The 27,170-nt window shown below is 42.6% G+C and overlaps 1 protein-coding gene across 2 annotated transcripts in view; it reads left to right on the forward strand.

The window, feature by feature from the left end:
- LOC115407652 (metabotropic glutamate receptor 4) overlaps positions 1 to 27,170 on the forward strand; it is a 148,735-nt gene that overhangs the window by 87,934 nt on the left and 33,631 nt on the right. For both annotated transcript variants that reach the window (XM_030118083.1, XM_030118082.1), the window contains exons 3-5: positions 16,498 to 16,633; positions 19,467 to 19,621; positions 20,307 to 20,447. In XM_030118083.1, coding sequence (XP_029973943.1) covers positions 16,498 to 16,633; positions 19,467 to 19,621; positions 20,307 to 20,447 — 432 coding nt within the window. The remainder of the gene's footprint in view (positions 1 to 16,497; positions 16,634 to 19,466; positions 19,622 to 20,306; positions 20,448 to 27,170) is intronic.

Here is a 27,170-nt window from a genome sequence, read left to right on the forward strand (position 1 = left end):
CAAAACTAGAAGACGTTATTGAACAATAACCGCAAATTCCTGGTCGTCCATCAAGTGCTGCAGTCGACTTTGAACTGCATCACTATAAAAGCTGAATTATTTCATTATGCAAAGCCCAAATGTTGAAATGAAAAATACACTGCACCAGACTTCAGAGAGAAATGCATGAAAAAACACAAATTTAGAGTCACAGTCATTTATCAACCTACTGGGATCCTTCAGGAATCAAACAGCCACACGCACATGTTTGTATTTATCCAGTAAGTGGTGTTTTCCAGTATCTAAAATCTTCAGCAGTGGCAGTGCTGCTGTCTCTCAGCATCACAGCATTAATCAACCGACACCAGCCGAAACATTATAGACACCTTCCGACTAACAGGCTGGATCATCGATGCTGTGAACGTCCTCTTTCACTCACTAAAGGGGCTTTTTTCAGAATGAAACCTGGTGACTCCAACACCTTCTGAACCCATCATCATGTGGAGGGGGAAACAAAGACGTCTGAGATGATTTAATCTTTCTGATATGGCGTGTTACTCTGCAGGAAGTGACCATCAGAAGACAGTAAACTGCAGTGCTTGAAAGATGGAAATGACCAGGAACAATACTCAGGAAGGCTGTGATGTTTAAACTATGCTCAATTGATTCTAAGGAGCAAAACGCCTGCCAAGAAAATCTTTCACACCGTTACACCACGAGCAGCAGCAGCAGCCTGAACCGATACCAGGTAAGATGGATCCATTCTTTCATGTTGTTTGCGCCACATTCTGAGCAGCGGATATGAGACTCATCGCACCAGACAACGCCGAGCCTGTGCAAACTGCAGCCCCAAACAGATCATTTCAGTGCATTAGCGATCTGCAAATTCCAAATAATAGAATTCAGAATATGAAAGAAAAATCTGTTCAATTTGCAAAACTAAGTGGTTTTTAATACAACATTTCATGAGCTTGACAGCCGTCCGTATTTAATACCTGGTAGCCACAGGGAAGAAATCAAACAAGCACAAAAATCAAGAGAAAATTGCTGAAAGCAAGTCAGGGAGCTCCTCCACTTTTGAAATGCTGCCAGTGGAAACTGCCCGATGCACATGTGATGCCTGATATCGTGCGGCTCTGCTGAACGGCATCGGAAATGATTTGCTCACTTTAAAAAAACATTGAGACCAAATACCTGGAGATCTACCTGTTTGCCGGTTTATATCCACAGCGGGTAAAAGTCACTGCGCTTCCAGATTAAGTATTTTCGGCAGTAGAGACGGCGGAGAGGGGAGGCGGGCATGAATGATTAATGCCAAACTCTGCAGACCCTTCAGATGCAGAACCTGTTTGCACGAGCCTCTCCTCCAAGCGTCGCCCCCTGAATGTGGACTGAACGGCAAAATCACCGCGAGAGTTTAACCGATGGCAGGATGTCAGGCAAACATTTCATCTGCACGGGCTGGATCGCCACCGACACGTCCCGTCTTTGAGTTGTTTTCATTCGGGTCTCTCCCATTTCTCAAACTGCCCCTTGGGATTACGACCGGAGTGTCATTATGGGGGATGATTACACGAATAGGGGGATAAAACTGTTTTTCAGCGTGATGCTGTCACCCTTGAAATGCGAGACTGTCCTTGATGCACGAGTCTTCGGGCCCCTCAGTAGATTTCTTTCTGCTTGTGCCTCACTCCGAAAAGCTGGTTTGCCCCCAGTGTCCTTATTAGAGAGCGAACGGTCCTCTGCAGTAATACAGGTTGACACTGCGTGTCATTTTATCCTCACCTTGTGAAACATATATGATTATCTTTCAAAGGAAAATGGTACATTTTCCTTTTATATCCCCTGTGTCATCAAATCCAGTGGATTTCACCAAATAACATGATGATACTCTTTAAACAGAAAAACTGTTATTAATCAGAAGTGAGCCTTTAAAATGATACCTCAGATATGTGCCTGACAGATATTCGCTTCCGTCTCTTGGCGAGTTTTTCTTATCCTAAATTTGGAAATTGACATTCAAACATTGCCATCTATGATTAATTGGTTGGATAATTTCAATTCATAATTAATAAGATTTTTCTAAATGACAGTCGAAGCCGGAGGAGGAGGGCAGAGATGCACAGAGCAGCGTCGCGATGACAGGGAGATTATGCAAATGTTAGAAATGAGGGCTGCATGCTGCACCTTTTGTCATGAGGGAAATGCCACGAGGAATGATCGGAAGAGTCATTAACCTGAAAAGTAATCACCTGAGGAGGAGTTCTCCCAATGTCTGAATGTCTTGTTTGGACCAAACAAATACAGTATTACTTATTCTGTAAAAGCACATTATGAGCAAAACAGCTGTCGCTATAAAAATAACAATAATACAAAAGGCTCTTCTTAGTTATTTGTGGAAACAAGTGGCTTCACGTTGAAAACCTCATTCCGCTTTCATAAGTCTTTCAACAACAAAACAACCAGTTGACTTTGCCAGATGTCACCAAAATGCAAAAAATAGTCCGTTCACAAGGAAGGCAGAAGAAAGTCAGGAAGTAAGGATGGAGAAAAGACAGTGTAGGAAGGAAGAAAAGAAAGAGGAAAAAGAATGAAAGACAATGTTGAAGGAAGGGAGGAGTTGATCTGTCCTGGCCTCTCGTCCTCCTGCTCCTTCTGCTTCAGGCCTCGTTGAGTCTTGACGAACGCTGCGTCAGGTTTCTGAGTGCTGAAAGAGACGTCAGGGACCTCACTCCGTGGACGAGCGCCCGCCTGTGCCCTGGGAATACGACTGACTCGGAACCGAAGCGTTATTGAAACCAGATTACAGGCTGCTCGGCGGTAATCAGAGACAAGTGGACAACTGTGACTGATGTGGGAAAATGGCCGTGCCGTGAGGTCCTGCACGGTGGTTTACGTGATCAGCAGCTGCATTTCAAAAGACAAAAGAGGCACCAAAAAGGTACACGATTTAATCAAACAGAAGAAATGACTGTTATGAAATAGGGTGAAAGCGCAGACAGAACTAAAATACAAATTCAAAAATGTAAAACAAGAGAACGTTGTTCTTTTTGTATCATGGTACCTGTTTTTAATGAAAGTGTTTATTTATTTAAGAAATAACTCATCAACAAGTATTTATCTTGTAATAATGTTTCCCGGATACAGAATCATGAACCAGAAAAAAGACCAGGATTAAGAGTTAGAAGCTAAAGTAATTTCTAAAATCGAAAAAGGAAAGTCTGCTATTAAACTATTCAAAGTTTTTTAAACCAAAACCAGCTGGTTTTCTGTTTTACAAACAGTACAGCAATAAAATACAATTCAAAATTATTTCACAACTGTTGCAATTAAATCTTCTTTGCACCCTGAACTGTAATGTACAACTTTAACAAATACAGAACAGAGGAAAATCATTTCCTGAACATACGGGTTGGTTTCCTTCTGTATCGGTTCATTTCATTTCCACCGTGAGGCTGTGTCCATTCAGCACTTCTCTTTTTTCCCCCCCACTGTTCATTACCTTGTTTGATTAGCAGTTTGCAGCATTTAACAAACGGTTTCATGTCTCCAAAACTGTCACGGCTACATTTCCAAAGGCTGCTTTATGTTACTTTCAACCACCTGGAACTCGGTTCCTGTGACAGTCTGAAAATCAATGAAGGGTTTTAGCTGCAGGTGTGCAGAGAGACGGAGAGAGAGAGAGAGATTGTCAAGACTTTGCCACAGATCTTCTATTTGCATAATATGCTTTATATCTATCATGTCACAGAGACTTCCAACACTGTGTGACAGAATATCCCAAAGTTGCCGTCACGTCACAGACCGCAAATCTGCAGGTTTACTTCATCAGCTTAAAGTTCCTCACTCATTCCATCTAATACTTTGTCTGGGCTGAGAGCGGCCTGGCATTTTCACCCAACGCAGAGCTCGGCTGCAAAGTATGCAAATGAGACATTTTGTGTTTGCAGTTAAACAAGCGTCGCAATCAAGTTTGGAATTAATAAACAATTAAGTTCGAGCTGTTCCTAGAAATATTTAAACGTGTTTACACCGCAAATTCGGGAGGGTGTTCAGATTTTTATTCGGGCACAACAAGCAGCAGCATAAAGGGCAGGAGGGAGGGGGCGGGTTTCATCGGAGGATTGTTCATTACTGTATTTTCAAGAAGCTGTATGCACTGCTACACAGGCCGGGCCGCTGTCTGTCCTGGGGCCTGCACAGGCAGCATTAAAGGTGAAGACACTTCATCACAAAATGGAAAAACCTTGGGTTAGCTGGATGCTGCTGCTGCTGCTGCAGCTCAGGGGACGCCTGAACCTTGGCGCAGTCTGACCGCTGCTGAATAATTTGGAAAGAAATAAAGACAGTATTTTCTTCCACAAATATTTTAAACAAGTTTTTTTTTTTTTCTTTTCAAGCGGTTTGTAAATAGCAGTTTGTCATCCGTAATATAAGGAACCAACCAAGATTTAATCTTGCAATAGTGCAAAAGAAATGATTCCGCTGTTAGGAGCTGCTGGATGAAATTCATAGAGAGAAATAACAGTCGCTGGCAGTCTTTAATGCAACATTGTCATGAAACCTCTATTACATCTGCAGTGGATTACTATCATCAGGATCATTATGGCATTTTTTGGCAGTCGCCATACATCTGAGTGCTAATAATTGTCCTGGATATGTACTTTTAACGAAATAATACGAAAATCTCTCCTTTGTGTCTGAGCTTGAGAACCTTTTTAAATTTGCATGTTCTCCCTCTATGTGAATGAGTTCCCTCTGCCCTGGTCCCCCCCCCCCCCCCCCCCCCACAGTCACTACATTTCCATAGGAGTGACTGTACATGTCCGTGATGGACCAGCAGCCTGACCAGACTGGACCCTGCCGGAGTCAGCTGGGATCTGCTCCGAGACTCCGAGATGGCAAAAACAATCAATTGTCGGTTGTCACATCATAAAATATTCACAGTTGCAGCGATGCTCATAACACTGCTGGATATCAGGACCGATCCGGTGTACGGTCCAATAAATAACAGCAGATACCTGAAGCCTGACATCAACCTCTCTGCAAGAGCAACTCATCAAGTGAGCCGTATGAGCTCCCGCCTGAGAGAAAAAGCAACGTCGTGTGTGGAGATCTTCATTACACAGGCAGCAAAATCAAGCTGACTGCATGTTAATCACCATATTTGTGTTTGTTGACAATCAGATCGCATGTTAGTAACTGAAGAGTTATTGTATAAACAAGGTGTAAATATCAGTAATGAATGCTACAGCAAATAAATAGCATCTGATTGTAGTAATTGATTTTCAAAATAATTCTCATAACTGGATTTGTATTATTAATTATTCATATCAGTAGTGAAAGAAACAAAATGTGCTCCTTTGCTATACTAAAAAAAAAAAAGAAGTGTATCCCCAAAAAAATCTTTCTGTTGCAGCTTTTGGTGTTCAGCTTAAAACTTTTCTTACACAAAGTTAGACTGAACCTTTAATGTTAGCTTATCATTTTAATAATAATGGAAAAAAAAGTTTGCGCCTATCCAAGCAAAAAAAGAGCAAAGTCCTACACGGCGGTGTGGACATTAGTCGGCGGAATCCTGAGCATGTTCAGACACGGAGCTGATAGAACCGCTCCAGTGCCGCGGCTCTTTGTCTGTGACCGCACTCCACCTGCTGCCGCCAGCTTACCCTGACAAATATCAGCAAGGCAAAGAAGCAATTTATCACATCTGAAGCCCCGATAAAGAAGCGCCTTGTGATGTGCCGGGAGAGATTGAAGCTCCTGTTGTCAGCCATTATTTCACCTACATGCTGTCGGAGGCCGAAGCCGCCCTGATAGGCGGCAGAGCATGTGAAGTGCTCAGCTGCTCCGAGACGACGACGACGGCGCGTCTCCCAAGGCCCGGCGCAGCTCTTCACCCCCGAGCAGACGCCGGCGCCGCTGCTGTTTGCTCGGCCCCGTGAGAGAAAGCGGCGTACGTCTTAAACTGCTCATCAGAGGTTTTAATGACACTTTCGCGGCGAGAGCGCTGCTGTGTGTATTCTGCTCGGTGAGAGGAGAGTCCCACGGTTGTCAGGTGAGTCGCGTCAGAGTGGCATGGAAAAGCTTATTTCACACTGCTTAGAGGTCTGCCTTTGATTTCCAAATCAGCCGCGCTCCGTTAGAGAAAATGTCATTCAGTCATTCAGGAATCTAACTTATAGCTGCCCCAGAACCCGAAGCCATGTTCGTCGTCTTATTCAGGATGAGGGAATTAAAGGAAAGAGGAAAAAAAAAAAGCTCAATGGTTTGACAATGAGGAGAGTAAAAGAAGACACGGTTCTTTCTCAAAGGCTACGAAAACATTAACAAAATGTCTTTATAATGAAGTGTGTACCCTCAGGTCAAACTGTCATGTGTGCACAAAAGCCTTGGTTTTATAACAGTGTGGGAAATAGCTCGGAAAAAGAAGGAAAAAAAAGGCAGGGGTGGATTTGTGACGCTTTTGTAGACACACTCAGATTGTTGGTGCTTCGAGCAGAAATCATCATTTATCAGTCTCGATCAGGAAAGTGACCATATTTGGTAACTTGGGCACTTCTTCCTGTTTCAACCAAATTATTACACATTGATGACGATCATACCTCATTAAAATGAGGAGACTGATTTCAAAAGCTGTATGTGTTGATAAAACAGTTTTTACTCCAGGTATTTTATCTGATTGATTTGTTTAACTTGTAAAACTAGTGAGCGTTAAGGCCACATGTGGCGTCTATCTTGAGTCTTTGTTGTTTATGAAAATTGGTTTCACAGGTGATCAGAACAGGGAAATCATTTTAACCACAACTCAGCCTCGTTTGTAACATAAATACTAGTTTGATTTCAGATCCCTGGGAGGTGACCTCTCTGCTTTACTTAGATTTTAAAATATGTTTTGATCGTTTTTGTCCAGGCTGCTGGTTAAAAAAAAAAAAAAACACTTGACCTCAAGATTGAATTGAACTGAATTACAAGAACACTAAAACATAATGAATTAGGTGCTGTTATTAAGATTGCTGCTGCTTCATAGCACAATGTTTGCTCTCTTAAGTCACAACGGTTTCACAGTGTCTAATTTAGTTAGATAAGAGCTTCTGAAAATGTCATAATACTTACAAAAACAAAAGTGAAAAAAACCTATGGCCGTGGAACCGCGGTGTGTTTGCAGCCTGCAGCAGACTGAAGAAACAACGTGGGACGAATTACATGTAGAAAATAGCACATTCTGTCAGTCCTGCCCTCTTGCCCCTCATGAGCCTGGCCTGCACCGTGGGGATAAATAGAGAGCGGGTCCATTTCCCTCCGGGACTTACAGCGGCCTGATATCAGAGCAGAGTTGCTGACAGATGTAATACCAGGACCGGCTGCCATTTGGCTTAAGAAAATAGCCATGCCAACAAATACTTTCAGTTGATCCATCAACTTTTGAGGCCGCAGTGTAACCACAGTTCCATCTTGTTGTGGGCTCATATAGACTTTCACTAGTTGTTAGCACAGTCATCAATACAAGCTTGAGTGGATTTTTTTTCCTTTCTTTTTTTTTTTTGTTTTTTTTTTTTTTTGTTTCACAGACCAAAGATTACACCCCTGGAGTTCATAAGAGTCAATTTAGCAGCTACTCTCGACTATTGCGCCCACACTTCCTTTCTTCCTACAACAAAGGAAAGTTGTTTCACGTGTCCTGACCTCAGTGCGTGTTCAAAACATGTTTACATCGAACACGATGGAGGTCAACACAACAATGGTACGGTGTTTCTCTGAGCTACGCGCAACAATAGAGTGACAGTGTTAACATGCTGATGTTTAGCAGCCTGGCTTTACAGCTGAGGTTTCTTTACGTGTTTACTACAGTATAGTAGGCAATAGAAAAGGCGTTGTTCGATGAAGAGTTATTGCGAAATTTAATGGTATTTTCAGTGTTGTGGACATACAATGGAAAAAAAAATAGAGTGCCCATGCAGTGTTATCGGGGTTGTAAACGGTATGTAATGCATGCAGCCAGGGAAGCTTTCATCTGAACCTTTTCCAATGTATGTGGACATGAAAAAGAGTGAAGAATGAATTAGGGAGAAACATGAGCACGCAGCGTGCGGCACATAGTGGCTGATGCACGCGCATACATGATAAATAGATGGATCCCAGAATGTCAGCGTTTGCAAAAAAATGGCTGTGTTTAAGATAATCTGATATAAAAATCAGTGGCATAAGCCCCCTGACAGAGAGAATATAGGCAGATGCATCGGAGTCTTCTTTAATCTGGTCTAATTTCACACATCACCATGCAGACGTCTTTCTCATTAACATCAGAGCGCCCCCCCCCCCTTGAGTATATTTGAAACCCATTATGAAAGACTACACAGCAATCTGGAAAATTGCTTCCTATCATTTTGTTTCATCTTCTGCTCCTTTGATACCCAAATATTCAGCAGCACCACTTTCTTTCAGCAACATGAAGTCAGGCTGCAGAGGAGCCGTATGGTTCCTGGCTTATTGATCTAAAGAGGAGCAAATGTGCTGGAACAGGGTTCTCTCATGGTCGGACAAGATCACAGCCAATGGTCAAACTGTTACTGGAAAGACGTCACCAGAAATATCTTAATAAATACTCACATGCACTAGATTCTCCGGCAGAACTTTAATTCGTTTCTTTAAGTCGAGAACAATAATCAACAAAATCATGTGGCTTGAGTAATATTTATTCGACATACTCAGCAGTTAAACCTCTGGCACCATGTTTTAGATTATTCTCAGTTATAATGATTTTATAATAGAAAATAAATCTGAATGGATTTTTCTCAGGCTGCACAGTGCTGTAGTGGTAACACTAAGAATATATTACTCTAGAGGTATAGGGAGTCTTTCTGTACACAGTTTGTAAGTTCTTCCTGTGTGTAAGGGTTTTATCCAAATCTTCTCCCACAGTCCAGAAGCATCTGGTGACTGCTGCGCTGCCAGTCGATGTGAATCTGAGCGTTTTCCCTGTGTTGGTCTGGAGATCCGTGTGACGTACCAGCTGGGACTGGCTGCAGCGCCTCACCCCCCGAGCCTGAGCTGGCTAAAGCAGTGAAGAAGCAGGATGAGCGGATTTATGATGGGATGGCACATTAAGCTTGACACCTACCTGTGTCTTATTTTTACGCTCAAATGCAACATTTCATCTGATCTGGTCCCATCGAACCGATCAGAGACCTTATCAACTGAAATGCATTTTATTTTCAGGCGTTAATTAGTTGAAATGAAATATTGAATATTGTTTACCTCGCCATATTTTGAGCTTAGTCATTAATTTGGTAGAGAGGCTAGAGGGAAGGCCTAGAGGGGCTGTTTTTTAGGTAGCTGGAGCGCAGCAGGAGCCAAGTGTCGTGAGTAAGTCAGAACAGGAGAACGTGCCGGGAGTCTGCGGCTACAGGCGGCCTTGTTGTTTGTAACTTGTTTAATTTAATGAAAGCACTTTCTTGTCTATCAGATGCAACAATAGAGATGCAGCAGATGCATCGGACTAAACACCGACAGATGTGTTGCGTGAATCGGATGAGAGGGAGTTGCTTGGCCTGGTGGAGGGAGGAAGAAGTTAATTAAAAAACAAACAAAACTGGGATGTAAGCGTGGAAAACAGCATGACTGTGTGCCGAATATACAACAAATAGTTTGCATATCATCAAAGCAATTCCAGCCTTTGGTATCACCTCAATGAAGCTGAGGGCGCTGACATTTATTAACGGACTCCCACCAATAATTCTTTCTCTTAAAAACATTTAGTCCTGTCAGCAAGATGTTTATGACTTCTAACTAACTCCACCGGTCTTCCAGAACATAAGAACTATTTTATTTCATTTGCAAAACTTGTTTAACTGGAAAGCAGACCTTTTTTTGTTGTTGTTGTTTTGGTTTAATTTCTACAATTAGAAGAGGTTCAGTCCTTCTCATTATATGTTCTGCTCGGGGCTGCATGCTATTCCCAGCATGGACTCTGTCAATAACGTGTGTGTGTGTGTGTGTGTGTGTGTATAAGGATGAGTTCACCTTGCACACTGGCGAATGCTTTGAGAGCGTGTTGTTTTGTCACATACTGAGGTAAGAAATCAGGCCATCCAGGCATGATTGTCAGCCAACCTCTGGCAGACTATTAAAGTAGCTTTTAAGGCAAAAGTCCAGATCCGGCTCCTCTTCACCAACCAAGCCGTTCACACACATAGCATTCAGTGCTCTGGTGACCATTTCTGGAAAGCCGCTGCCTCATCTGGACCAGATTATTTGAAGTAAATCTTTTCATTTTCCCTAAATTACTGTGCAAATTACAAAGCTGCAACTCCAGTGAGACACACCACTCAGTCTAAATGTGAACAGCGGGGTTTTGCCAGCGTGGCTGACGTTTTGAAGCCTGTTTGGAGATATGCTTTATAGATTTTATAGATTTTCTTGTTTTAAATATATTAAAATAAAATAGGCTATATATTAGAGCAGATAATTACCTGCATCTACAGTGGCTTAGATCATAGAGGACAAGAACTTTATTGATGACATTATGTTACTGCTGAATGACTTTGTGCAACAGTTACTGTACAATAATGCAACTTGATCATCTGCATCTAATAATCCAGTTGTTCTTCAAAACCAAATAATAGAGAGTTAGTTCACTAATGTTTGCAAATTGATGGTTTGACAAACTCTGACCAAAGAAGATTTGATATTCTGTGGCATGGCCGTAGATCGATAGATTGATCGAGAGAGATCCATGCACTGCACTGATATATTTGATCACAACATACAGGTCAGCCTGTTTTCACTGTCCTGTCTGAATCCAGTCTGCTGTTTGGAACATTTATCTCCACCATGCATGCATCTGTGTGGTGCTGGGTGATGTCCGAGAGGAGAAAACTTGACCCCCACCATCCCCACACACAACACGGCCTCATTCTCCCAGCAGCACACAGCGGTGAGCCCGGCGCTCATCGAAGCCTCCAGTCCACAGCTGCTCTCAGGTGTTTACCTGTGGACTCAGCAAGTCTCTGATAAGCTTTCCACGACGTGCAGAAAAATGCACCCGGTCACTCCACAGTGCTCCAAATGAATTTTAAATGACCATACAGCTTATATACACACACACATACATCGACAGAGGGCAGCTTCTATAGAAGGACTTCTCTGATCTAATGCAGTAGATAAATGTTTCAGATATGAAAAATGACACAGATGCTTGGCATAATAAAGATGAATTGCATTGATACATAGGTGGACCAGGGGCCATTCATCTTCTCCCCTCTAATATGAAAGCTATTCATGTGGTTGAAACGATGTGCAATCGCTTCCAAATACTTCTTTCATACAACATGCTTTTCATCCGCGCCGGCTCCCACATGTTGCAGGACCGAGCTGCCCATTTACTGGCTTTCATTCCACTGAGCTCTGATGTTAATATTGCAATAATGGAACAAATCTGGCAATTTAGGGCATCTTTGTGGCTCAGCAGTCTATAATAATTGTAATGGATTATGATACTATAATTGATGCCCTAGGGATGAAGCTCTTTTTTTTTTTTTTTTTTTTTTTTTTAAATCCCTCCAGTCTTGCACAATGAGGTGAGTGCTCAGCTTCAGTACCAGAACAGGACCTCAGGTTGGAGATTTTGTGTCTAGTCCCAGGACACTTTTCTGCCTGAGGAGGGAACTAACCCTGAATCTCTCCACTCCAGGGCTTCTTTTTCCTCTTATTTCAGTCCACTGTTTTAAAACACCTGCTTTATTTACGCTCATGTACTGTTTAATGATCAGAAAGTGAAAAATACACTCTCAGAGCCAGTCTGAATATCAAAACACGGAGCTCCTCCTTCGGTTCGTCTGAGGTGACACCTCGCTATCAGGACTGGTCAGATTTGTGAGAGTTGTGCTCTTACCTGTGCTGCTAGCTCTTTTTTTTTCTTCTTCTTTTTGCTGAGAATCGATTCCTTCCACCCATTTTCTCTCCCTCTGAGTGGCCAGTGAGTGTCTCAGCAGGCGTCGGATGAAAGGCAGCAAAACACCGGGCAGATTGTCTGTTTATCACGAGCTTCTTATCAAATGATTTGCATAAATCTTTCGGTGCCCAATTTCCTAAATCAGATGGTGACATTATTTATCTCCCTATTTAGTCCCGTCCGCATCACCTTGATTTGGTTGTTGACATTTTTCCACTGCTTTCGATATCATCTGGCAGCCTGTGGACAAAATGACCCAGTGTGATCATAGCGCCGGTGCTGATCGGTACGTTTGATTACAGTCAGAAAAAAAGACAGTTTGTACACACCTATCAATGGATTGATGTAACAACGCTGCAGTTTTAAAGAGACAGGAATTCAAAGCCGCGTCCACTAACCACTCGCTGATTGTGTCTGTGGCCTAATAAATCATCAGCTGCCATGAAACCACCCCGGGTGCTGTTGTTTTCTCGCACTGCCGAGGGAAAGTGACAGTTCCTCAAGCTCCAGCAGCAGAAAACCGATGGACCACCGGTGCTGCAGAACCTCCATCAATTTGGTCAATTCTCCACCTCTCTGAGGCCGCCACAGCTTTGCAGCTGCAAAGGATGTGTTTGTGAATATACTCACTTGGACGAAGTTACCAAAAAAATGTTTCTTTTTATAAGCCCGGACCTTCACCGCGCCGCCCACCTGGACGAGTTTTGTGCACTACTACTCAGCTGGCACGCGAGCCGAGCTGCAATCAGCCGGTGTCCCTGGGAGTGTTTAATGTTTATGGCAGCACTGTTTCTCCCACAGGTGACAAATGAGAAGGAATATTAGTGTTCTGAGCTATTAGGAGAGCAGAGACTGAGGCTGACAATGGCAGACACAAGAGAGGAAGCCGGCAGTCTCCTGAGCAACGGGTATTTTTAGAGGTGGTTTTTCAGACGTGGCTCAGAAGTTAAGAGTTTTACAGAATGAGTGTTGGGGAGAGAAGCGCACCGCCCGGGAAGTTTTCTGCAGCATCGACAGAGCTGCACCGCATTAGTTTCAGCTGATGAGCAGGTAACCTATGGGGAGTTTTTTGTTGCAAAAAAGTGCAACAGGTCATAGGGAAAATTAGCAAACCGGCTCGGCTTGAAGATTAATTAATGCTTCATGTAAATACTGCAAAACACAGTTGTCCTGCATGTTTTTACACAAGCCAGTGATTATTAATCTGCACAGACCAGTTTCCAGTAATTTTAATGTATAACCCTAATTAATCAGCAGACAGTCCTACGTGTACCTGGAGACAATCCCTGCCCCCCCTCCCACCCCCTATATACGTGCCACATTTGTAATAATTAGCTCCGTAATTGTCTTTCCCTGCATGTTTTTGTGTTTCAGCCATAACTTTGGTGTTCTGGTTCAGTTCGAGTAAAGTAATGACAAGTGGCTTGTGGATAAGTTACAGAGATGTTCCTGAATATGTCCTGTCTGACGGTAAAATGGAATCAGCTTAGCACTAAAGAGAAGATCTGAACCCCATAAAGAGACACGTTTCATTATATAATACTAATGTAAAAATATAATTCGAAAGAATGGTAATTACCCTAATTAAATACCACTTAAGTTGTGTGAAAATGTAATGAATCTTTGAGCGAAACCTGTTTCAGTATCCAAACATTTTATTGTAAGCAAACTTGGGTACAGATAGTTTCACATTTTTTTTTAAAAAAGATTCAAAGAATGAGTGTCTCATTCGGCGATTCCTTTTAGTCTTGGGATTTGAACTGGGGTACTCATCAAGGGACTGTGTCTTTAACCATCCTATTCTTAGAGCGGGGCTTGTGGACAGATGGATGGATGGTGTCTGCAATAAAACAAATCACTGTGTCTCCCCTACAACTAACAGAGTTATGACAGCGGCTCAGTGGAGGAGCCTGTTTAGTGTGCTTCAACTCCCAGCGGCTAGTTTTATATCCCACGGTTCTGCGGGTATTCTCTTTGGAAGTTAAGCAATGCTGCAGCCTGCTGCTCTGAAGTGAGAAGAGGAGAAAAGAAAGGGATGAGTGCTCTTGTTCCATATAGCAGATGTTAGGGGAATGGGAGGCTGAAGTACCAGTGAGGCAAAGACACAGAATCTAATGATTGATAGAGTCTCGGAGAGCAGGGTTGCTGCTATGCTGCTGCTAAATTTCCCATGTGGTGTAAGTGTAATGACAAGGAGAGGCAGACAGATAAACCCCTGCTTCACTTTAATCACAGACTCAACAATCAGGAGCACACAGATTGGAGAAAGGTACACAAATAGTGGACCGGGAAACGCTGGAATCGCTTCCTGGTTCTTGTATACTTTCATTGTTTCGTGAAACGGCCCGGGCACGAAAAAGGAAATACGTTAAAGTCGAGTGTTTGAGTGCATAAGAACAAAGTTCACGAGCACCAAGTCTGCACAGAAGCAGTTGCATGAATGAGCTGTGCAATGACTTGAGATAAACGCATAGTTCAAATAAGTACATGACATTGATGTCTTCCTGCTTTGAGCTTGTCCTTTCAAATCATATACACTTTTTGCTCCGAATTCATCTTCGATCACATTTTCCTGGTTCGTGTCTGTCCCTTCAGCTATCACAGTGCACACTGCGCTCTCTCCTGGCTGGCATCTCCGTAGCTGTCTGGCATCCAGGGCAGTGAGAGGCTCCATCTGACTGGCCCGAATATGTTGCCATGCAGAGCATAAATGCATAGTGCAAGAAAACATACAATATTTACATTGCAAATGATGATATTGCAAAGCCCTGATAAGCAATTATTGCGCACGTGTTTCAAATCCTCCCAGTCAATGGGCCTAAATGGACATATGCATGCTATTCATCAACCGCTCACATGCCCAGATCTCTGCATCCAACGTTTGCTTCAACGCCTACTTGTAAATAAACACAAAGCAGTGCAGATTGTGTCACATTAGCAGGTATTTCACCAACAATCGAACAGGCATCATTAATTTGCTGCATTTAGAAGAACAGATTATATTTAAGCATTTATACTTTTAATAAAAGAAACCTGCTTTGCAAAGGGTTTTAAAATCATTCACAGAAGCCAACAAAAGGCTACCTTTCTTATAAATGGCTAATATGACGGTGTGAGATGGAAAATGAGTACTTATGGGCAGAGGTATTGTGTTTAGATCTGGCACCTGGTCATTAGGAATAATATCCGCTCTGGAGTCTTTGACTTGTGAGGCTGTTAAATGATTAAGTTGTCTCCAACGTCACTTTCGAGTCAGCTTTTGTTAACAGAAAGCAAACAGATTAGGCTTTAAGGGACTGTGCGACTAAAAAAAAAAACAAATAAAAGAAAGTCCCCCCTGAGTGAAGACTGAAACATCCCCAAACACACAACAACAAGACACGGGCCAGTAAACACAAAGGACCGCACGCGCTCCTCCAGCGAGGGAACGGCTAATCCATTAACCAGCCGAGTGAACGTACATAAGCCAGGACTGTTGTGCTGTGCGTGTGACATGCGTGACCACAGGAAACCCATACACGCAGCTTTCAGTGACAAACGGTCCCTGGTGGAATCGCGGAAGCGAAGGGCTGAAGAAAAAGAAAACATCATTAAATTCATGCAGAGCGTACAATCAGGACGGCGGCGCAGGCTGAAACCCCTCACTGACTTAACCGGAAGTGACTTTTTGTACCCGCGAGCGTCGCTGCTAATCCAACGGCATTCGCCGTTCTTTACTCATATTTCCAGTTTCCCGAGCTATTAGTGTCCGAGCCGAGCTGGGTTCTGTTTTACGGCCTGAGTTGGGCCGCCGTGAACTGCACCACAGGGTGTTATTCGTTCATTGATCGCTCATCGGGTCACGGGAGGGGAATTCATTAGCATGCACACGCTCTCCGTGGCATTCTGTTATCCTGAAACGTTGCACTGGGAATTAAAAAGCTCGTTGGAGACCGGGGAAGATCCTGTGCCGCCTTTAGACTTGTTTTCATTAGCAGAGGATCTCTGAGAGGCTGAATATGCTCCTGAAACTGAAGTACGGCGAGATATCATCAGGTTTAGATATTTTTCTAACTTGTGCTGAACCAGATAATCAGATCCACTTTAACGGGAAACACTACACGCCTCTCAATGAATTAAATTTTAAGTAGAGCACAGAATTTTTTTTTGTCTTTCAAAACAATCTTTACTTGTCAATAAAACATTGTGAACAGCAGTTCATGTTTGCAGAGGAGAATCCTCTCAATTACAGAATGTACGTACTTCTAAATGGAAGCAAATTCCCTTTGTCTCACTGGCAGGACTATAACCTGAATTGATGGGTCACCAGTGTCTTCTAGCTGTCCCTTGTGGTCCAAGAAAAGGGTTTTTTTTTTTAATACCTTGCATCCCTCCTGCAGTGAAATATGGCTCTTGTACACATTTAATAGTGCATCTATCATGAAAGAGTCCAGAGGACTGAAAACAGTCGAGAAAGATGAAATTGAACCGCAGGAGTTTTATAACCCTGAAATAGCGCCTCGGCTAAAAAGTTTCTAATGGGATTGTTTTAATTCGGAAACTTTTCTTATTTGTCGTCCAACCAGGCGGCCTGTGCATTTCCCAGTCGGTGAAGATTCCACGAGAGCCGAAAGTGGGAGAGTTTGATAAGATCATTCGCCGGCTGAGCGAGAACCCCAACGCTCGAGTCGTGATCATCTTCGCCAACGAGGACGACATCAGGTGAGTCCCGCCGCACAACGTAACGACTTCCAAGTGAGACCCAGCACCGCTGGATCCGCTCTCTTTAAAATTCGCTTCTCATATAATCTCAGTTTTGAAGAACTTGATGAGAACTCTGCTGAAGTTTGACTTCACTTGAATGTGTTTGAAAAAAAGTTTCTATTTTTTCCATCTGAAGCTGAGCGTGTGCACGCATATGAGCAGGAACACACACACACACACACACACACACACACACACACACACACACACACACACACACACAAACACCCCTCATCAGAGCCACAATGAAGCAGACCTAAACTAAAACATGAATGCAACCTTCAAGTCATTAAGATTAATTGTGCAACCAAGCATAAAATGAAGTCAAGTATTTCTATTTTCTGCGTCATACTACATTACACTCCAGTGCCACTTCAGTTTACCGCACTGCCTGGCTTTAATCACAGTTTACTTTGTAATTGAATCATTTTCAAACTTCATCAGTTAAAGTTGTGACGTGGGTAAAGAAACAAACAGATGCCAGATTGCAATTCAGTTCAGAAGTTAAAGTCTCAGATTTACTGAAGTCTGTACACACATTCTCACTCTGTATTCAACATTTTTCCAACATTTATTTTTTTGGATTTCAGTTACTGTTGATTCCAATTCCGATAATATATTAGCATTAATAACACAGAAGGTTCACTAACAAGCACCAAAACAAAGTTATATTATTAAAAGGTGCATTATGAAACACCAGCTCGTGTTTTTTTAGTTCAGACTGTGTTGAAAATTAATGTCCCGAGGAGTGTAAAGCTGTGATTTTTAATAGTTTTTGGCCAGCACGGCGCGCCCTCTCTGTCACAAACAGTATTTTAATCCAGTGGAGCGTCTTCCTGATGTCCCCATCCATTTCAGTCTGACCCTGTTATAACAGCGTCGCTGCTTTTCTTATGGCGGCTCTAACGTCACAATAGAAATCGATATCTGAATTAAAAATGAATAAATTAGCTGTCGGCTAAGTCAGCGCAGCACGTCACTGCTGTGGCTCTGCGAGGGAGAAACGTTTCCCGGCAGCCGGTTTGTAGGCCAGCGCGCTCCTGGAGGGAGCGGGCCGTGATTTGGGGCGGTCTCCTGATGATGACCAGGGCAGAACTCCCAGCGCTCATTGACTTAATCCGGTCCTGATAACGGGTAATAGTGTGGATATATAGTAATTACAGAAAGCCAGGGGGATTTCCGTGCCGCATGCCTGCTCTATCCTTGAACTGAGCCAGTGCGAGGCCGCCGCCGCCTAATAAGACTCCACAACTGCCGCGTCTTAAGGTATATGAGATGGAGCAGCTTTAAATCAAGCACTGCAAGACGAATAGAAATGTATAAATGTGTGGTTGAAAGGTCAGGGGTTCAAAATAACAAAAGAAATAACATTTGTCCATCACTATGTAGCCAACCAGCAAGTGTTGTCCTGCATTGTATTAATCTATTCAAAAACAAATCAAACACTTTTTTGGCTGTATTGATAATAAGTATAATGGTGATGAACTACGATAAAATAGGCTTTAGTGTGAAATAACAGTTTAAAAATGTACAAAAACTGATGAATTGCTGCAAATTGAATACATATAACTTTAAATTAACATTGATTTATGATCTATGGAGGCCAACAGTCATTACTAATCATCGTGAAAATACATCATAAAGTCTGGAATTCAACCAGAATTGGGCGTGTCAGTGTCGTTCGTGCTATTGGGAGTTTCATCCTCCCACGCTTCATTTGTACCGTCGAAACGATCAAACATTAACACTTTGCATCATCTAGAAACTGAATTTTAAACAAATCTCACGATATAACAATATTATTAATAACAATAATGATGAAAGTAATAGCATGTCGGGGAATTAATTAACCAGAGGTGCAACGGCTGTTACCTTAGAAGCAGATGCTCGTCCATCACCCTGAAACTACACCTCCAGCTTGTCTGATTTTGCCCATCAGACTTATTGCCCTGCCTACACATGTCTGTGTTATGTAATCCCCCGGCACTCTGAAAATCAATAACTTTCATTTTCCTACATGAAGCAAGTAATTGCATCTTAAGATTTCTCCACACCTGACATGGAGTAAAATCTTTACAAATCACCCATAAATCTTTGCAGCCATAAAACTAAAGCACGGAGTCACGGAATTAAGTTGGATGAGTCACTGCTGGCTCGACGCACGTTTAGCCGAAAATGCACAGTCACACCGACCTTTCTTTTTTTGTGCGACAACAAAGTCTTTGAAGATATTAAAAGCACATATGCCATGTAAAGAGGCTTATGTTGTCTACCGTGCATCATGATGCACAATATTTATTTTGGTCCCGGCGTCTTTGGGGCGTTAGGAGGGGTCGGTAATGCCTCACATGCCAGGTGGCTGTATTTAAATTTTATGTTGCTGCGCTGAAGGTTCCTTGATGCGACTGTGCTGCGACGGCAGCGCGCGTCTGCAGTTTTTTACGACTCCCCAAACTTACGTCTGTTGGCAACGAGCCTGGACAAATGTGGCAGGGGTGTCATTCTTCCGCGGCCCGGCGGAGCGTCGCTGCGGCGGTGAAAGACGGAGAGCCTGCGGCGGCTTTTCCAGGTCCACTAAAGTGCCTCTGTGTGTAACTTTGCGCCAGATCCGGAGTTGAATATTCTCGTTATGTAACCACCTGCGCGGCGGCCCCACTCCCTCTTCGGGGGTGCATTCAAATGGGAAAGCGGGTTCATTTACGGCACGCGGCATCACCTTAATGTGCATAAAATAGATAGAAACAACACTGTGCGGTGCGATTAGACGTCGCTTTCCTTCTCTGTCCTGCAGGCGGCTCCTTCAAGCAGCGAAAAAGGCCAATCAAACAGGCCATTTCATCTGGGTGGGCTCGGACAGCTGGGGCTCCAAGATCTCCCCGATACTGAACCAAGAAGAAATGGCAGAAGGCGCCGTCACCATCTTGCCCAAACGGCAGTCAATAAAAGGTATTCACACTTCCCTACAGGATGATTCATTTCCTCACATGCTTTTGGATTAAATGGAACTAAATGCTGATAATTTTCACTCTTTGTATGGTTTCCTTCACTAAGTGCAGCTTATTTTTTTTACATTTAAAATACACGCCTTTCAACATGAATAGCTTTTTATCACAGTTGTTGACAACTTCTGGGCCTTTTTAATGGCATTGGACAGAAAGTGCTGCCTCACTGCATTTACTTGTGATGCTATCTTATACAAATACAGTTCAACATTTCATCCAATCAATTACTGTTTTCTTCTCTTGTACAGACAGTGTGACCAAAATCTCATGTGTGAATAAAGTTCAGTACACAGCAGTGTGAACAGAGGAAGCTAAACTACCTTCATTAGATCTGTTAGTTTGAAAAAAAAATCACATATTCCAAGTAAAATTCATAGACATTAAATGAAAAAAAAAAAACCCTACACTTTGAATTAATTTATTTTGTCAAAAGATTCAGGAATGAATCAAGCAAAATCACGAGCCAGCTAAAAATAAGTATGCATCATTTTCCTTTTTCTTTACTGATGGATTGAAAAGTTCGAGTTTATGGAAAAACAAAGTGAAAAGCGTAACTGAATATGCAACTGGAAACGTCCACCGAGATGCAAAAGACATAACAAATGCCCCGTCTGTCGCCTTCCCTTCAGGATTTGATCGCTACTTCATCAGCCGAACTCTGGAGAACAACAGAAGGAATATCTGGTTTGCAGAGTTTTGGGAGAACAACTTCCAGTGCAAGCTCAGTCGGCACGCTCTGAAGAAAGGATCTGGGATCAAAAAGTGTACAAGTAAGTCTGCGTTTAATAGCACAGAAGGCTCCCCGTCAATGTGGACGACCCGATCGATAACCGGGTACATTGACTGAAAATGCCTGGAGGAATACAGTGTGTGTGTGTGTGTGTGTGTGTGTGTGTGTGTGTGTGTGTGTGTGTGTGTGTTCTTGTTTTTCTATACTGGTACAGACAGGAACCTGGCTGCACACTTGACCCACTGTGGGGTCAAAAACCGACGTCAACATGAGTGTGTTTGTTCATCTGTTGCTATTGTGCGGACCTAAAGTGCTCTTCACTTCATGAGGAGGGTCTCAGACTCGGACCGGGTTGCCTCATTAGAGAGGCTTCTCTTCTTTCAAAACAGCAAAAAGAACAAGCAGATATTTTTCCTCTTTATTCTGTATCTAATAAAAGTCTTTCAGTGAAATAACAAATAAGTTGTTGCAGGTTCGACCGGTGCAGTGCTTCAGAAATATTTGAATAGACAGTGTGTGTGTCAGCTTGTTTGTCCTAGACTTGTGAGGACATTAACCTGTGTGCACATTGACATGGAGACACAGGTCGAGGTCCTTGTAGGGAAAAGCAAGCGATCGGTTGGTTTGGTTGTATTTTGTTCGTCGAGGCAACACGTGTGAAGTTGCACACAGCAGGAAACACGGGTTGGAACGTGATTACAAACCAGACTCAGCTGAGAATCCAATTGGGACTCGACTCATCTCCAGCTGCAAGGTTAGAATAAAGCTCCGAGTTTAGGATGGAGCGCAGATAGGGGTTCAGTGAGTGTATGTGTGTTCGAAATGAATGTAATTTTCACCACAGAAACAAAAACATCCTCGTTCTAATTTAGGAGAGCAGTAATGGAGGCAGAAAAGTGAACAGGACTCGAATTTTATAAGAGAAATGACTGATGTTCCCATTACTGATGTGTTGCTTCCATTCACTTTGCAGAGCGCAACAATAGCAATCGCAGCGCTACGCCACGGCATGTGCTAAAACATAATCAATAGTATATCTAGTCAGCCCATTAGAAAGCAGCTTTCAGGTCATTAAAATCACTGGGTTCTCAGACCTTCTCCCCGCCACGCCGTGCTGCGCAGCTCTGCATCTCAAACAATCCAGACTGGCTGATTTCACGTTGGCACATGAGCCGTTTCCCGGCAATCTGGTCCTCGCTTGGCCGTTCGTATGTCAGTATAGAAACAGTCAAACGTATAAAAATGTAACATCAGCAGCCTGTTTTATTCCACGGATAAACAAACGTCGTTATGTGCAGCCAGTTTCAGTAAACACCCACAGCCTAGAATTTTTTTTTTTGTTGTTGTTGTGCAGTCAATTTCAGGAAGTCACGCTGTGTCCGATCGTTTTTGGAACTTTTCTCTGTAACCCCTTCACACAGCGATTAACCAGCTGCGTGGACGTGTGAAATTAAGCGGGGTTTGAACTTCGCTCTCCTTTTCCATTCATTACGGAACCGTTTCAGTCAGGTTTTCTTTTTTTTGTTTTTTTTTTTTTGTGCTCACAACCGAGCGCAGCACTCTGAATGCCCTCCAAGAGATTAAGTCTGAAATTGAACACGTTATCCCCGTATTCACAAGATTAGTGCTGCTTTACACTCCACCTTAACATGCAGCAGCCCGGAGCGGCTAAAAACACATTTGCAATCTGATATACTCAGACCAGTGAATACATCATACAAAATAATTGCTTTCTAACAAAGTCGAACTCCATTACTTGTTCATGTTGCGGTCCGCTCCACTTCTGCACTATTAATAGATAAACAATGGGCTCATAGGCGCTGCGGCAGACTGTAAATGAATACATTTTTAAGCACCACCAATGTATAGATTTATGAGAGCAATATGCTATATACCAAAAACAATATATCAAATCGCAATGGAGAAATACTATCTGGATGTTAACCTTACCGTAGGCGCTGTGGAGCCTGTCTGTCTGTGCATTTTAAAGGAACGGTCACTTTATTCTGAAAGCAAACCTGCAATGTGATCAGTTGTTTCCATGTTTTTGAGAATTTAACAAAAAGTGTGAATCATTTCACAAATTTACTGAGAGATCAAATCTCAATCCACAATACATGAAGATAATCTGCCGCAGTGTTTGTATTCACCCTACGCGCTACTTAAAATATCACAAATGCATCATCATTGCAACATCAGCATTCATAAATATAAACAACGCAAGAAGACCTGATGGCAACAGGGCAGAAGTCAAAAGCACTAAAATAAAGAAAACAACTATTGCAAGTCATGTCACGATCACCTCCTGCATATTGCATTTTAACTAATATCATGTAGCCTTTATATCAGCTATCTCTATTTGCTGGGGCAACAATGTGCTTCCATAAAGTGTCTATTTAACAGAGCGCCTTTCCGCTGCTCCCTCCAGGGGTCACCACAGCGGATCGTGATCTGCATGTTTGATTTGGCACTAGACCTCCAATTAATAACTCTTTTAAAGATAAACGACATGTACGCAGAAATCCGGGCCAGATTTCAGTGACCTTGTCAGTCAAATGACAAGACCAGCATTCAGATTTGTGCAGTTTGAAAACTGGCACTCAGAAGAATAAATCTATAATGACGCATATTGTAAAGAAAAGACATCATCCGCAGAGCTGCATGTGAAAACAGCTTCGATATAATCACGGATGATGTGAATTCTCTTTTAAAAGGGAGCTCCTGCTGACACAATGGGATTCGCAGTGCAGCTGCTGTCTTAAAAGGTAGCAGTCATGTTAGCAGTCAAACGCCAGCGTAGATGTGAGCCTCAACTCCCCCCCCCAAAAGAAAAACATGAGAAGGAGGCAGATCTGCTAACAAGTAAAAGCAGGATCCTGCAAGAATCTCTGCCGGCACGTCAGCGTGCGCCCGAAAGAAGCTGACAGTCAAGAAACAGCTGCTTAGCTTGAGAGGCAACCACCTTTTACTCAGGAAACTCTTCATGTTCGACTGATAGTGAGCAGCCACATCCGAAAAAACTCCGCTTCACCAGCTGGAAAGTTTCACAAGTTGATGCTCAAAAGTTTGAAGGCAGATAAACATGAGGACAAGCACCTTTTAATCTGTTCCCTCTCAAAGTAGAGTACAAGAAGTGACTTCAGTGTGTTGTTCATGGCGTTTCACAGGTACGGGAATAAAAGTGGCATCAAAGATAGAGAACTGAGTTTTAAGTCTCATCTAACTGCACTAGCGTCCTTTAAAATACATCTGAAGAGGAAGAAAGAGAAGAATTTATTAAACAAATAGAAACTGATGAACTAATTCTAACCCTGTAGTAATGTTTCAATTCAAGTAGTTTTACTGTAAAATAAAGTGTAATGAGACAGAAACTGATTCTGCTCCTTTTTCCAAGATAACTTCAATACTTTTAGTTCTTCAGTTTTACCATGTGTTTTTATAGCCTATGAGCGACTGCAATGCCTTGTTTATCAAACTGTGCCTCTCTGCTTTCTGCTACTTTTGCCTTTTGTAATTAATTCAGTAGCTCATGAGAAGTATTCATGTAAAATCAGCGGTAAAATTCTGTCTGTCACATGGATGAAAGCACCACCCGCTGTCAAATCACTGATCTGGAAAATGGAGTATTTTCATCAAGGTCAAGCTCAGAAAACCATCACATTTCCATGACATTGCATGGAACAGAGCCTCAGAGGGACTGTCAGTGAGCCACGCTGAGCGGAGCGTTCTCAGACCAAAAACACTATGAGCAGCAAATCAACAGAAACAAAACAGGAATTTATCACACTGAACACAAAATAGTTCATTTAATGATGCTTTTTTAACAAGGTTGATGTTTTTACACCCATATGATCACTTCAGTCACCGAGGAGACATAAAGCATGAAGGGAAATAGAAGTCTGGACCCTTTGCTGCTTTACAAAAATCAACACACTTGAATAAACGATGTTAGAGGAACTTCATGCAACTTGATTTCCTTCTTTGCTCCAGCTGCAGAAACAGTCCGATCATATCTTTATTTTAGAACTGCATCACATATTCATCATATCTTTACACACAACCCTCAGATAACATTTAAATACTCATATCCTCCGCAAAGCAGAATGTTTTCACCCACATTTCACCTTGATGAATATTATTTTTGACTGTCTGAAGCTGCATCTACCCAATGCTGTCTCTATTTCTGTTTGTATATATTTTAGGTGAATTACTCCATGTTGAATAGAAAGCCTGGATTAGGTTGAAAAGTCAAGTAGCTCAGTTGAGCCGGCTCAGTCGTCCACAGCACTGCTTGATAAAGGTGTCTTTTTTTTTTTTAACTTCCAGTATTAGAGTCATCTGTTATTACAGACATCATAACCGCTTATATAAGAGTTGATATATTCGAGGAAAACATCATAGAATGAAGGCACACGTTTTAACATCAGCCCTGCAGTTACAGAGGTGTAGATTGGCCCGTCTCTCCCGCATCGCTTCAAAAGGAACAACTCAAATCAGTGTGTAAATGTAGGCCAGACAATAGAAAGGTACCTTATTTCACTGCATCCGTGAGAGTGCAGAAATTGTTATCTAAAGTTATGCCGACTGAGTTTCCTCTCAGCTCAAAATTATGCATTCTTGGCCACTTTGTAAAGGAACTGTGAATTTCTACAGTCTGGAAAAGAAAATGGTGACTACATACAAAACACTGGTATGAAGGTAAAGTATCTGTTCCAGCAATGGAAAAGAGCAGTTTCCTGTGGAATTTTTTGGAGTGCATAAGCAGCTTGAAATCTGATGTATAAAGAACACAGCAGCATGTTCTTTATTTAGATGGCAGGGGGTGATATGCTGAACTTCTACATGGTCGAAATTCTGTCAGATTACATTGGACAAGATGAAAAAAGAAACCCATAAACCCTTTTTGCTAATATAGTTGTGACCAGGAGCTACTGTGCTTCTCTGTTCAACAGACATTCAGAGAAAATCCGATCAGTTCCCACTGGTTACTGCTGAAGCATGATGGTGAATATGAATGTATGCAGATGTAACTTTCATTATGCAAACATTAGATCCAGAAAAACTTCTCATTCCACTTGCCGAGGCAGAGATGAATGAACCCAGCGACTCTGATTGGTTCATAAGAGGTGGTTTTTATCTCCGACAGGGAATAACAGGCTGATTTCATGACCCCATGTTACACATGCAGCACATCTGATGCTGGGAACTAATAATACAGTCAAACCGTTGGAAGGGCTACATGCAGCCGGATCCCTCTGTAATGATCAAAGACAGGATCGGCGGTCTCTCCTGATGAAAATAACTTGTCTGTGGGAAAGCAGAGGGCAGTGCTGCCTGTCACCGAGAGACCAGTGTCAGCTACCTTTGTCAAAGTGAACTAACATTAGCATCAAAGTTCCACCATGAGTTTAACGCTGAGGAGTCGCAGGCTTTTTCCAACATTAGTGCGGCGCATGACAAAGCAGCTGTTTTAATGCTGAGAAGCATTAAAAATCAGTCTGATTGGTTATTATCAGAGTGGCGATTTGCTCAGGTGTTAGTAGTGACTCGATGTTTTTAGGAAGAGTCCTATACTATAACCACCGAGTCGGTGTGAAGCCGTTGGATTTTCGAGGTGATTGTGCTCATTTTTAAAGTCTGGCCCAGTTCTGATTAAACTGCAGCATGTGGCCCTTGGAGCCGCAGCGACTTTTACACAGCGTAGTATTCGGGTTGCCCGGCAACAGCTGGCAGCACATCGTGTGAATCGGCGGCCGCGGCCCTCCGCGAGCGTGTTCTGCTCCACGTTGTACCGTACTCTCATTTAGGCGATGGCTCTTGTGGCAGTTTGTTCCAGAAGCTCCACGGGAGAGAAGAAAGTTTGTGGAAATGAAAATAATGATCACAACTACAGAGATGAAGAAATAACACAGAATGAAAACAGCTTGGAAAGAGCTAACAAGGTTCAATCTGCTTTCTGAGCTCTAATCTCGCTGATTGAAGACCCTGCAACCTTCTAATCAACCAAATACCGTCAGTGATCAATGCTGCTGCGACAACAGGTAAACCGACCATGCTAACCCGATAAGTGGAGACCTAATAGTCAAAGCTCATGACAACATTGTGTCTCTTGGCAGAGCAGATGCTTCCCAACAATCCACAGTCGCAGGAGAATGATTTCTGTACGTGCCAGTTGTCATGGTGGCTGCTCCTCAGCTGCTGCCCCTTTCTCCTCTTAAGCAGCCTCCGGGGAAGAACACATCTTTTCTTTTCTTTTTTTTCTTTTTCAGGCAAGAGGTACAATCATTTCACTCAGAGCTTTTTGCAAGTACCATCACTATTCTCCCAATTGTTCCTTCTGTAAGCATAATAATTTTCTGTTCCGTCTTCTGATGTTGGTCAATTACTATGAGCCTGGATTGCATGCGGTGCGTAACATCGACCAACAGGTTGCAGCCGAGCGCAGCACACATCTAAACCCTTGTAATACTGTCCAAGCTCTGATTGGACTTTTTTTTTTTAACCACAACACTTCATCAGTCAGAAACGTTAAATTCCGCTCTCAGAAAATCTCTAATCAACCATCAAGTGCTGGAAAATGACATTCCTAAAGTGCTAACAAGATTAGATGGGCATGTAATTATTCTATTTGCGCGATATCAAAGCTTTTAATCGCACAATGCGAGTCGCTGGCGAGTGATTTATGTACCACAGCAGCAGGGTGGTAACAGGTCATCTTCCAGGACCGAGGCATTAAAATGGATCTGACTGAGCGTGCAGTGAA

The sequence above is a fragment of the Salarias fasciatus genome, chromosome 20 (assembly GCF_902148845.1).
Source record: "Salarias fasciatus chromosome 20, fSalaFa1.1, whole genome shotgun sequence".
Taxonomy (NCBI): Eukaryota; Metazoa; Chordata; class Actinopteri; order Blenniiformes; family Blenniidae; genus Salarias; species Salarias fasciatus.